This window comes from Medicago sativa, chromosome 7 (assembly GCF_051527215.1).
Source record: "Medicago sativa cultivar Bolivia chromosome 7, Bolivia_mono, whole genome shotgun sequence".
In the NCBI taxonomy this organism is placed as follows: Eukaryota; Viridiplantae; Streptophyta; class Magnoliopsida; order Fabales; family Fabaceae; genus Medicago; species Medicago sativa.
Genome location: NC_140755.1, coordinates 35,295,155 through 35,306,531, shown reverse-complemented (window position 1 = coordinate 35,306,531; position 11,377 = coordinate 35,295,155). Strand labels below are relative to the sequence as shown.

Sequence of the window (11,377 nt, the reverse complement as noted above, 5' to 3'; positions counted from 1 at the left end):
AGTCTAAGTTTCAGAAGAAGACAGTTACTGCTTCTGAAGTACCAAAACCTAAGGTGATGGTTAATCAGAAGCAATCCAACTCACAGCACAAGGTACAGGAAGTGAAGGAAGGAGGAAATGTGAAATTTGGAGGCAACCAATCTGGCAAGATCATAGGTACAGGAACTATTGGTAATTCGTCTACCTCAATTAATAATGTATGGTTGGTAGATGGTCTTGAACATAACCTTTTAAGCATTAGTCAATTTTTTGATAATGGTTATGATGTGCTTTTTGAGAAAACCAACTGTACTGTAATCAACAAGGAAGACAAATCCACTGTGTTCAAGGGAAAGAGAGTTGATAATGTCTACAAAATCAATTTTTCTGAATTGGATGATCAGGAGGTGATTTGCCTTCTATCAGTGAATGATAAGAAATGGATGTGGCACAGAAGGTTGGGACATGCTAACTGGAGATTAATCTCTAAGCTTAGTAAGTTACAACTTGTTAAAGGGCTACCAGACATTGACTATTATTCAGATGCACTCTGTGTTGCATGTCAGAGAGGGAAAATTGTGAAATCATCTTTTAAAACCAAAGACATTGTTTCAACCTCCAGACCCTTAGAACTACTCCATATTGATTTATTTGGACCAGTAAGTACTGCATCCTTATATGGAAGTAAATATGGATTAGACATTGTTGATGATTATAGCAGATGGACTTGGGTGAAATTCATAACGAGTAAAGATGTTGCTTGTGATGTATTCGTTAGTTTCTGCACTCAAATTCAATCTGAAAAAGAATCAAAGATTTTGAAAGTCAGAAGTGATCATGGTGGAGAGTTTGAAAATGAGCCATTTGAAGCTTTTTGTGAAAAACATGGAATTGTCCATGAATTCTCTTCTCCTAGAACTCCACAACAAAATGGGGTTGTAGAGAGAAAGTATAGAACTTTACAAGAAATGGCCAGAACCATGATCCATGAAAACAATTTACCAAAACATTTTTGGACAGAAGCAGTAAATACAACATGCTATGTCCAGAACAGGATCTATATCAGACCTATTTTGGAGAAAACAACATATGAACTCTTTAAAGGAAGAAAACCCAATATCTCTTACTTTCATCAATTTGGATGTACATGTTACATTCTAAATAACAAGCTCTACCTAAAGAAATTTGATGCCAAGGCCCAAAGAGGAATCTTCTTAGGTTACTCTGAAAAGTCAAAGGCATACAGAGTGTATAATTCAGAAACACTTTGTGTTGAAGAATCTATGCACGTTAAATTTGATGACAAAGAGCTTGAAGATAAAAATTCAAAGCAAGGTGATGTTTTGCAGAGATACAGGTTCCTGAAGCTACTCCAGAACCTGATCAGATAGCTAAATCTGAAGAAAGTCCAGAAGCTGAACCCACATCAGAAGCGCAAGATGAAGCTGCTTCTGATGAAGCACAAGATGGCGCACATCAAGCAGATCCTCCCAGAAACACATTCAAGCACAAGTCTTCACATCCTGAGGAATTAATAATTGGAAACAAAGATAGTCCAAGAAGAACAAGATCATACTTCAGACAAGAAAAATCAATGATTGGACTGATCTCAATGATTGAACCTACAACAGTTGATGAAGCACTTTCAGATGAGGGATGGATCTTAGCTATGCAAGAAGAATTGAATCAATTTCAAAGAAATGATGTGTGGGATCTGGTACCCAAACCTCAGCACAAGAACATTATTGGAACAAAATGGGTATTCAGAAACAAGTTGAATGAGCAAGGAGAAGTAACAAGAAACAAAGCCAGACTTGTTGCACAAGGGTATAGTCAACAAGAAGGCATTGATTACACTGAAACATTTGCTCCAGTTGCAAGATTGGAAGCAATCAGGTTACTTCTTTCCTATGCAGTTAATCATGGCATAATATTATATCAAATGGATGTCAAGAGTGCATTTCTTAATGGTGTCATAGAAGAAGAAGTGTATGTCAAGCAACCTCCTGGAGTTGAGGATATTAAATATCCTGACCATGTTTTTAAACTGAAGAAATCACTATATGGCTTGAAACAAGCTCCCAGAGCTTGGTATGATAGACTAAGTAATTTCTTAATCAAAAATGATTTTAAAAGAGGACAGGTTGATACAACACTCTTCAGAAGGAACTTTGGGAAAGATATTCTTGTTGTGCAAATATATGTTGATGATATAATATTTGGTTCTATTAATGCATCTCTTTGCAAGGAATTTTCTAAGTTAATGCAGGATGAATTTGAAATGAGCATGATGGGAGAGCTGAAGTTCTTCCTGGGTATTCAAATTAATCAATGCAAAGATGGAGTCTATGTTCATCAATCAAAGTATACAAAGGAGCTTCTGAAGAAGTTCAAGCTTGAAGATTGTAAAGTGATGAACACTCCAATGCACCCTACGTGCACCTTAAGCAAAGAAGATGAAGGAGCTAAAGTAGATCAGAAGCTGTACAGAGGTATGATTGGTTCTTTGTTATACCTCACTGCATCTAGGCCAGATATTTTATTCAGTGTATGCTTGTGTGCAAGATTCCAATCAGATCCTAGAGAATCTCATATGACTGCTGTCAAGAGAATCTTCAGGTATTTGAAAGGAACAACTAATCTTGGACTCCTTTATAGGAAATCCTTAGATTATAAGCTAATTGGATTCTGTGATGCTGATTATGCTGGTGATAGGATTGAAAGAAAGTCAACCAGTGGCAATTGTCAATTTCTGGGTGATAATCTTATATCCTGGGCTAGCAAAAGACAAACAACTATTGCTATGTCTACAGCAGAAGCAGAATACATTTCAGCTGCAAGTTGTTGTACACAACTACTTTGGATGAAACATCAGTTGGAAGACTTTCAGATAATTGCTAACAGTATTCCCATTTATTGTGATAATACTGCTGCTATTTGTTTGTCTAAAAATCCAATTTTGCATTCAAGAGCTAAGCACATTGAAATCAAACACCATTTTATCAGAGACTATGTTCAAAAAGGAATTTTAGATATACAATTCATTGATACTGAAAATCAATGGGCTGATATATTTACTAAGCATTTAACTGTTGAGAGGTTAGATTTTATAAAGAAAAATTTGAACATGCACTTTGTGTCTGATTAAATGTTTGCTTGCTCCTGAATAGGATTTTAGGTTCTGAAGTTAGTTCAGAAGCAGTAGTCCATCAGAAGCTCTTTATTGAGATTCTGTGGAAAACTCGCTTCTCATGACGACGTCAGCATCTGAAGTCCAGAAGCTGGATTTTATACTTCTGAATAGTAGAGTTAGTGGAAATGTTGGGAGTTACTTTTTATGGTAACTTCTGGCCCACTAACTTGGTAGTTACTCTTTAAGTTTCTGACGTGGCCTATCTGTATTGGTGTATAACTAAAAAGGGCAATGATGATTTAATAGCTTTGAAAAGTACTTTCACGCACCCCCAATTTGTCATTAATGTTATGTTTGTTTGTATCTTTTGAATTGCAATCGTTTTTACTCTTAACACTTTGTCAATTCACACACTACTCACTCACAACAAACACATTTGCTTTCAAACCTGTACTTACGAAGTAAGCGCATTCTCTCAACCTTAGAACCCTAAAATCATCATCTTCTTCAAATCTTCTTCAATCAATCAAATGGCATCATCAAGCTCAAAAGTTTCAGAATCTACTTCAAGCATGCAAGGCGCATCAGAATCTGGGTCAGTTTACAAAGAAAAGACTATGACTATGCCAATCAACTCTCTGATTGTCCAAATAGAATCACCAGTGGACTTTGCTTCACTTAAGAAGTACGATGTGGACATGAAAGGTTTGGTAGATACTCAGAAGCTATCTGAGTATTTCGAGATGCTGAATGGGCCAACTTATGTGAACTTGGTCAAAGACTTCTGGTTAAGGGCTGAAGTCTTCAATGGAAAGCCTGCGAAGGTCGTAGGTAAACAAGCTGGGTCAAAGAAAGGGAAGATGACGGTGGAAAATAATCCCACCTCCTTCGGTAGCTTAGAAATAAGGTCTGAAGTGATGGGCATTCCTATAACCATCGCTGAGGATGTTATAGTTAAAGCATGCAGAGTGGATGCTGAAGGCAGGTTCCAAGAAATTGTTAAGAAAGATGACATCCTGCTGCAAAGTTACTTCAACTTGATTCTGGGTGGAGACTCAGAGGGCAAGTCTTCAGAAATGGAAATTCACAACAGGATGTTGGTGAAATTCTGCACTGATTGTTTCTTTCAAAGAGCAGGAGGGTTTGATCAACCCAACAACCAACAGAAGGGTTTCTTTCATGGCTATGCTTGAAAAGATAAACTTCCCAAGATACGTTATGGATCATCTCTGCTGGGCTATTAATGAAGGCACTATCAAAGGAAGGAAACAAGTGCCCTATGGAAGATTGTTGTCTGAGATCTTTCATCAGGGAAGAGTGCTGGAATTTCTGAAGAAAACAAGGGATGCTTCTGATGAATGTTTCAAGGCCTCTACTGCTGAGAAAACTATCAGTAGCAAGACCTTGCATTCTATGCATGTTTTCAAGAAAGCCTCTCAAGATGAAAAGTGGTTGGAAATGACCATAGAAGAAACTGAGATTATCAAAGACTTTCCCTCCATCTTTAAGGAAAGTAATCCTGAAATCTTAGCTAAATCAGTAGCTGAGTATGTCTTGGAGGAAGATGCAAGCTCTCAGGAGGAAGTTGCTCCTGTTAAAGTGAAGAAAGTCAAGGGTGCTACTGCATCAGGAACTGCTACTGATAAAGGCAAGCAACAGAAGGTTGCTAAGAGAAAGAGAGGGAAAGCTGAAACTATTTTCCATAAAGAAAAACTGGATGAAGCTCTGGATGAGCTAGAGAAAGAAGAGGCTGAGCCCAAGATGAAGAAGAAGAAGGCACCTGTACAAATGAAAACCTCTATGGTTGAAATGACTCCTGCCAAGGCCAAAATGGCTAAGGAATATGCTGCTAATGAGATAACAGATAGAAAGGAGAAGAAGAAAATTGCTGCTGCTTCTATTCCTACGAAGAAGAGGAATAGAGTAGATACTAATGTCAGCAAGAAACAGGTTGCTGCCCCCATCTTTACTCCAATGGTGGAAGTAACTTCTGATATGAAGATGAAGGCTGATGAGCAAGCTGTTCAGATGTTAGTTGAACTGAAAAGAAAGGAAGCTCAGTACAATCTGGAGAGGGATCAAAGGCTTAAGGCTTCAGGACTTGAAAAGTGTGATGAATTCTTCAAGGAGAAGTTTGTAGAAGTCAAGGAAGTGGCTGATAAAGCTTTGAAGAAAGTTGGAACTTCAGAAGCAGTCCTAAAAGCACCAGATGCTACCACTTCAGTAGCTGGAACTTCAGTTAAGGTATGTCAGATTCCAGTCACCTCTACCCCCATCTCACCCTCTTCACCACCAGCACCTGAGCCAGAAGAAGACACTTCTGTCTTGGATAATCTTGTTCAACACTACTCAGGTGAATTACATCTGGTCAAACCTTCCTTAGAAAAAGCCTCTGAGACAATTCCAGAAGCAGTTGCTTCTGAAAAAGTTGTTTCAGAAAGCCCCCATCAACAAACACCTGAACCACACAAACCCACATCACCCCCACAACAACAATCACCATTAGCTGACATTGACCCCCAACCCAACATTCAAACTCAACAAACTTCACCACAACAACCACCTCAATCTAACTCACAACCAGAGCATACTGAACCACAAGAAGAACAAACTTTACCCAAACCCACTCCCATGGATATTGACAATCATCAAGTCAATCTCCAAGCCTCAACCTCCACCTCACACATTGCTTCTGACCAACCATCATCCTCAACTCCATCTCAACAAATCACCATTTCAGAATCCAACCTTGTTCAAGAACTTGTCCTTAGCGATTCTGACCAATCCTCAGACCTTGAAACCCTTGAACAACCACCCATAGACATCCTGGAAGCTGAGTATATTGATGTAGAGCTACTCAAGATCCTCTCCGAAATGCATGATCTGGTGGATCAAAGAAGGACAATTGATCTAACCAATGCATATGAGGAAGAATGGGCATCAGTTCAGAAGAGAGCTACTGAGCTAATAGAGTCTGTAAAGAACAAGTGCATCAGAATCAAGGGAGCTACTGTCAGAAGATTGCTAAAGGATCTGAAGCAAAGACTTAGAGCTGGAGGTCCCAGACTGCTTCTGGCAAACAAGCCATTCTTCTCAGAAGCTGACTACTTGACCAGAGAGGCAAGAATGTTCAAGCTGCTCAGGCAGAGGATGGCATAGCAGCAGCAGGAAGCTAAAGCAAGGGAGCTAGAACTTCTTCAGAGGCAACAGGCTCTTGAAGAACTGGTGAAGAAGCTAGCAGAAGAATTAGAGAAGATGAAGAAACAACAACAAACCAACCCTTAGTTGCACACCTTAGTGTTTATATTTTGTTTGTTGTTTGTTTTTAGCTACTTTAGTTCTTGCTTCTGAACATTTCTTGTTTTATCTTTTTACTGCTTCTGATGCTTAGTTGATTCTGGATTCATGAATGCCTGGATATTTTTTTATTTTTACTCAGTTTTTTATGCTCTGATTATATTTTTGATGAGATTATAGGTTCTAATTTTAGTTATACTCTCTTCTTGTTTGAGTTTTTCTCAAATCTTTTTGTTGTTATTGCTTATTTGCTTTTTGCTAATGACAAAAGGGGGAGTATATATGATAGTATTTAAAGGCTCTGAGCCCCATTAATGATATTTGAAAATTTTGAAAAACTTCTATCCTTTTGTTTTACCTAAAAAGGGGTGCATCAAAAAAGGGGGAGATCAAATTTCAAATAAAATTTAATTGAACCACTCTTCTCATCTATAATTCATTTCATTTAAAGCTCTGATGTTATTATTGTGCGTTAAATGAATTTAATTAACCTGGATAGAACTTAGGGGGAGCTTACAAACCTCACCTTAAAGACTATCAGACTCAGGGGGAGTTTGAGCTTACAAACCTCAGATTCTGAGCTTACAAACCTCAGAACCCCAAAGTCAACTTGTTAATTAGATTAACAAAATTTATCAATTTTAAATACTATTGTTTGTCATCATCAAAAAGGGGGAGATTGTTGGAATAAAATGTGTTTAACAATGAACCTTAAAGAGTTTTGATGATAACAAGGTATTAAAAATTGTAAATTGGACTAGCTAATATTTGTTCAAGTGTACAGGACCATAATTAAAAAGTTACATCATTTATTGGTTCTGAATGAGCAAATAAAGAGCAAAAGGAATCAACAAAATTGAAGCTTAGACGCTCCTCAAGGCAACTTGCTCCTGAAGAGAATAAGCGCTCCTGAAGTAAAGCCGCTCCTGAAGTTAGTAAAGTGCTCCTGAAGACAAGAGGTCCAGAAGCTGCACCATCAGAAGCTGTGTTATCAGAAGCTGCATCATCAGAAGCCGCGTTATCAGAAGCTGCCTCATCAGAAGCCATTTCACCAGAAGCTGAAGATCAACTAAATTTGAGAAATTCAAGGATTCAAGAGCTGTGTCATGGATCGAAATTCATCAAAGGACAATAAAAGGTCAGTGGAATTTTGCAACGGTCATTTCAAAGGTGTTTGAAGACATGTGCTTGCAATTTTGGACGAAAGCGTTGACATTGTACTTTGTACGAACTATACAACCACCTTCTCCACTACTCTGTTTTGTGTCCACGCTACAAGACAAGAAAAACAGCTCCAGAATACGGCTTCGCCTGCATAGATGTTCCTTTGGATAAGGAATGGATTTTAAATTGGTTCTTCATAGGACAACAACCAAATCAGGCAAATGATCATTGGTGAAAGATCAAGCTTCAACAACGACTCTTTGATGTGCTGGCAATTTCACAACGTCTCTCTCACACCTCTATATAAAGGAGTGAAGACTTAGAGATTTGGTAATGCTGAACGAAAGACTCACAACATTTTTACAAGTGCCAAACCTCTGCTGAAATTGTTCTGCATTCACTTAGAATTTCTGTGTCTCAAAGTTTCATCTTAGAAATTCTTAAGTTATTGAGTCTGTATCTGATTTGTATTGTGAGCACCTCTGATTGTATATCAAGTGTTCAACCTTAAACAATTTTATGTGTAATTTTGTTTAGTTAGAAGTCTCTTGCAGTTGTGCTTGAGCAGGGAAATCTCTTGATTGTGTTCTTGAGCAAAGGAAGACTCTTGCAAAGTGTGCTTGAGCAAAGGAAGTCTCTTGCAGGTGTGCTTGAGCAATTGTAATCAGATATTACTCTTAGTGAAATCTCCTTGGAAGTGCAAGGGGGACTGGACTACTTCCGGATTGTGGAAGGAACCAGTATAATTGCTTTGTGTCGTTCTTCTTCTCTCTCTCTCTGTTTTATTCCGCTGCATTTAGATTCTGATTATCACTTCAGAAGCTGTCTCACTTAGCTTCTGACCAGTGTGTTCAGTTTTTAGGAGAAACGAAGAATTTTCCAAAACACAATTCAACCCCCCTTCTTGTGTTTTTCTCACCTTCAGTCGGTGTTGTCAAGTTTTTGAAATAATTAAAGAGTTGTTATTGAGAAATTATGTGAAGCATTAACATTGTTTAATTGTTTTTGTTGTTTATGTTGTTAAATTCTGTTGATGAATTATATGAATCTCACCCCTTCTATTTGAATGTTACCTCTACGTGGGTAAGGTGCAGATAACTAGGATTAGCTGCTGATGTGCGTTCACTCCCTCACGCGTCGTCTTAGGGTCGCTCTGATACGTAACGGGATGGGGATATTCACATTGTTTTCCATTTGTTACGTATTACTATGAATTATGTTGATGAACCATTTGAAATGGAAGTTTTAAGAAGTTGTTTATGTTGAGGCCGTAATGTCATTTTGTTGAATAATGAAATGTTTTTCCGCTGCGATGTAATTTGAATTATTGATAAAATATGTTTAAATAAATAGTAATTTTACTCTATTTGTCTTTTAAAGAAGTGTGACATCCTCTTTAAGTTGAATACTCTGATTTTTATGTATTATTTTACATGTTGGGAAAACGGGGTGTTACAATTGGTATCAGAGCAGGTCGGTCCGTCCGACCAAGTAGTTGAGTCACGTAGTGTCGTGTGACAGTTGAAATACCGTTATTGTGTTGTCCTGATTATTGTTTGTTGTGTAGAGAACTAAGATGGCTGGAAGAAAAGATGCTGCTATTGCTGCTGCGTTGCAAGCTGTAGCTCAAGCTGTGGGGCAACAACCTAATGCTGGTGCCGGCGCTAATGACGGAGTTAGGATGCTGGAAACTTTTCTGAGGAATCATCCACCTACTTTCGGGTGAAGGTATGATCCTGATGGAGCTCAGACGTGGCTCAAAGAAGTTGAAAGAATTTTCCGGGTCATGCAATGCAGTGAGGTTCAGATGGTGCGTTTTGGTACGCACATGTTAGCGGAGGAAGCTGATGATTGGTGGGTGAGTGTTCAACCAATCCTAGAGAATGGAGGTGAAGTTGTTACCTGGGCTGTGTTTAGGAGGGAGTTCCTGAACAGGTACTTTCTGGAAGATGTTCGATGGAAGAAGGAGATTTAATTTCTTGAGTTGAAGTAGGGTGACATGTCGGTGACCGAGTATGCTGCTAAGTTTGTGGAATTGGCTAAGTTTTATCCACACTACACTGCTGAGACTGCTGAATTCTCCAAGTGTATTAAGTTTGAGAATGGCTTGCGTGCTGAGATCAAGTGGGCCATTGGATATCAGAAGATCCGTCAATTTTCTGAATTGGTGAGCAGTTGCAGGATCCATGAGGAAGATACCAAAGCTCATTACAAGGTTATGAGTGAGCGGAGGGGTAAGAGTCAGCAGAGTCGTCCAAAGCCTTACAGTGCTCCTGCTGATAATGGTAAGCAAAGGGTGAATGATGAGAGGAGGCCTAGAAAGAAGGATACTCCTGCTGAGGTTGTTTGCTACAAGTGTGGTGAGAAGGGCCTCAAGAGTAATGCTTGTTCTGGTGATGTAAAACGGTGTTTCCGTTGTGGTAAGAAAGGGCATACTATTACAGAGTGCATGCATGATGATATGATGTGTTTCAACTGTAATGAAGAAGGTCACATTGGTTCGCAGTGCAAGAAGCCTAAGAAGGCTCAGGCTAGTGGGAAAGTGTTTGCTTTGACTGTTACGCAAACAGTAAATGAGGACCGGCTGATCAGAGGTACATGTTTCGTTAATAGTACTCCTTTAATTGCTATTATTGATACTGGCACTACGCATTGTTTTATTGCTGCTGATTGTGCTTCTAAGTTGGGTTTTGTTATGTCATGTATGAATGAGGAAATGGTTGTCGAAACTCCAGCTAAGGGTTCAGTGACTACTTCTCTAGTGTGTCTGAAGTGTCCGTTGTCGATGTTTAATCGAGACTTTGAAGTTGATTTAGTCTGTTTTCCTTTGAGTGGAATGGATGTAATACTTGGTATGAACTAGTTGGAGTATAACCATGTTCATATTAATTGTCTTAGTAAGACGGTGCATTTTTCTTCTGCTGAAGAAGAGAGTGGAGCTGAGTTCTTGACTACTAAGCAGCTGAAGCAGTTAGCGCGTGATGGAATTCCGATGTTTTCCTTGATGGCGTCCTTGTCTGTTGAGAATCAAGCGGTAATTGATAAGTTGCAAGTTGTGTGCGAATTTCCAGAAGTTTTTCCTGATGAGATTCCTGATGTGCCGCCGGAGAAGGAAGTTGAATTTTCAATTGATATTGTTCCAGGTACAAAGCCTATGTCTATGGTGCCTTACCAAAGATACTGGGTCACTGGGTTACTGGTCGAACCATTGGGTCATTGGTCGAACCGCTTGATAGAACCGGATTAAACCGGATGACTCGGTTAGATAACTCGGTCTCTATATTAAATCCGTGTAGGTATTAAACGAGATTGAATCGGATGACTCGGTGGCTAATATTCAAAATTTCCTAAATTCCTTACAAATTTTCAATTTTCTAATGTATTTTACCCATTTAATTTAATCAATTTTTTTCCCTGATTCATTGCCCTTTTAAAATTTCAATTATTATTTTTTTATTTAAAAATTAATAACGATATTTTTTTAGGAAAAAGTTAATAACAATATCATGCCTAAATTTTCTTCAAAACAAAAAACAATATTATGCCAATTTACTCTGCTACTACTATGGAGTACTCACTACTATGTACACTAAAAACGTAAAAATAAACCCAGCCCATTGTAAAAGGCCCAAATTTTCTACAATTTTAACCCTAATCTCTCTCATCTTTTAGAAGTTGTCTCTTTTCGTGGTTTTCCTCACAGCCGCCGCACAGATTGAATGAATAACAATGTTTTTCATCTCTTCTTCAAGTTGCACATAATAATTTGTAGTTGTTTTTCCTCTTCTCCAAGTTCCTTTCATC

The 11,377-nt window shown here is 38.4% G+C and overlaps 1 protein-coding gene across 1 annotated transcript; it reads left to right on the top strand.

Annotated features, from left to right (window-relative positions):
* Nucleotides 1–8,716: 8,716 nt before the first annotated feature.
* On the top strand, nucleotides 8,717–10,820 carry LOC146905910 (uncharacterized). Its single transcript, XM_085728676.1, has 2 exons — nucleotides 8,717–10,334; nucleotides 10,437–10,820. The coding sequence occupies exons 1-2, from the start codon at nucleotides 9,573–9,575 to the stop codon at nucleotides 10,818–10,820; spliced, it is 1,146 nt and encodes a 381-aa protein (XP_085584802.1). The 5' UTR covers nucleotides 8,717–9,572.
* Nucleotides 10,821–11,377: the final 557 nt, after the last annotated feature.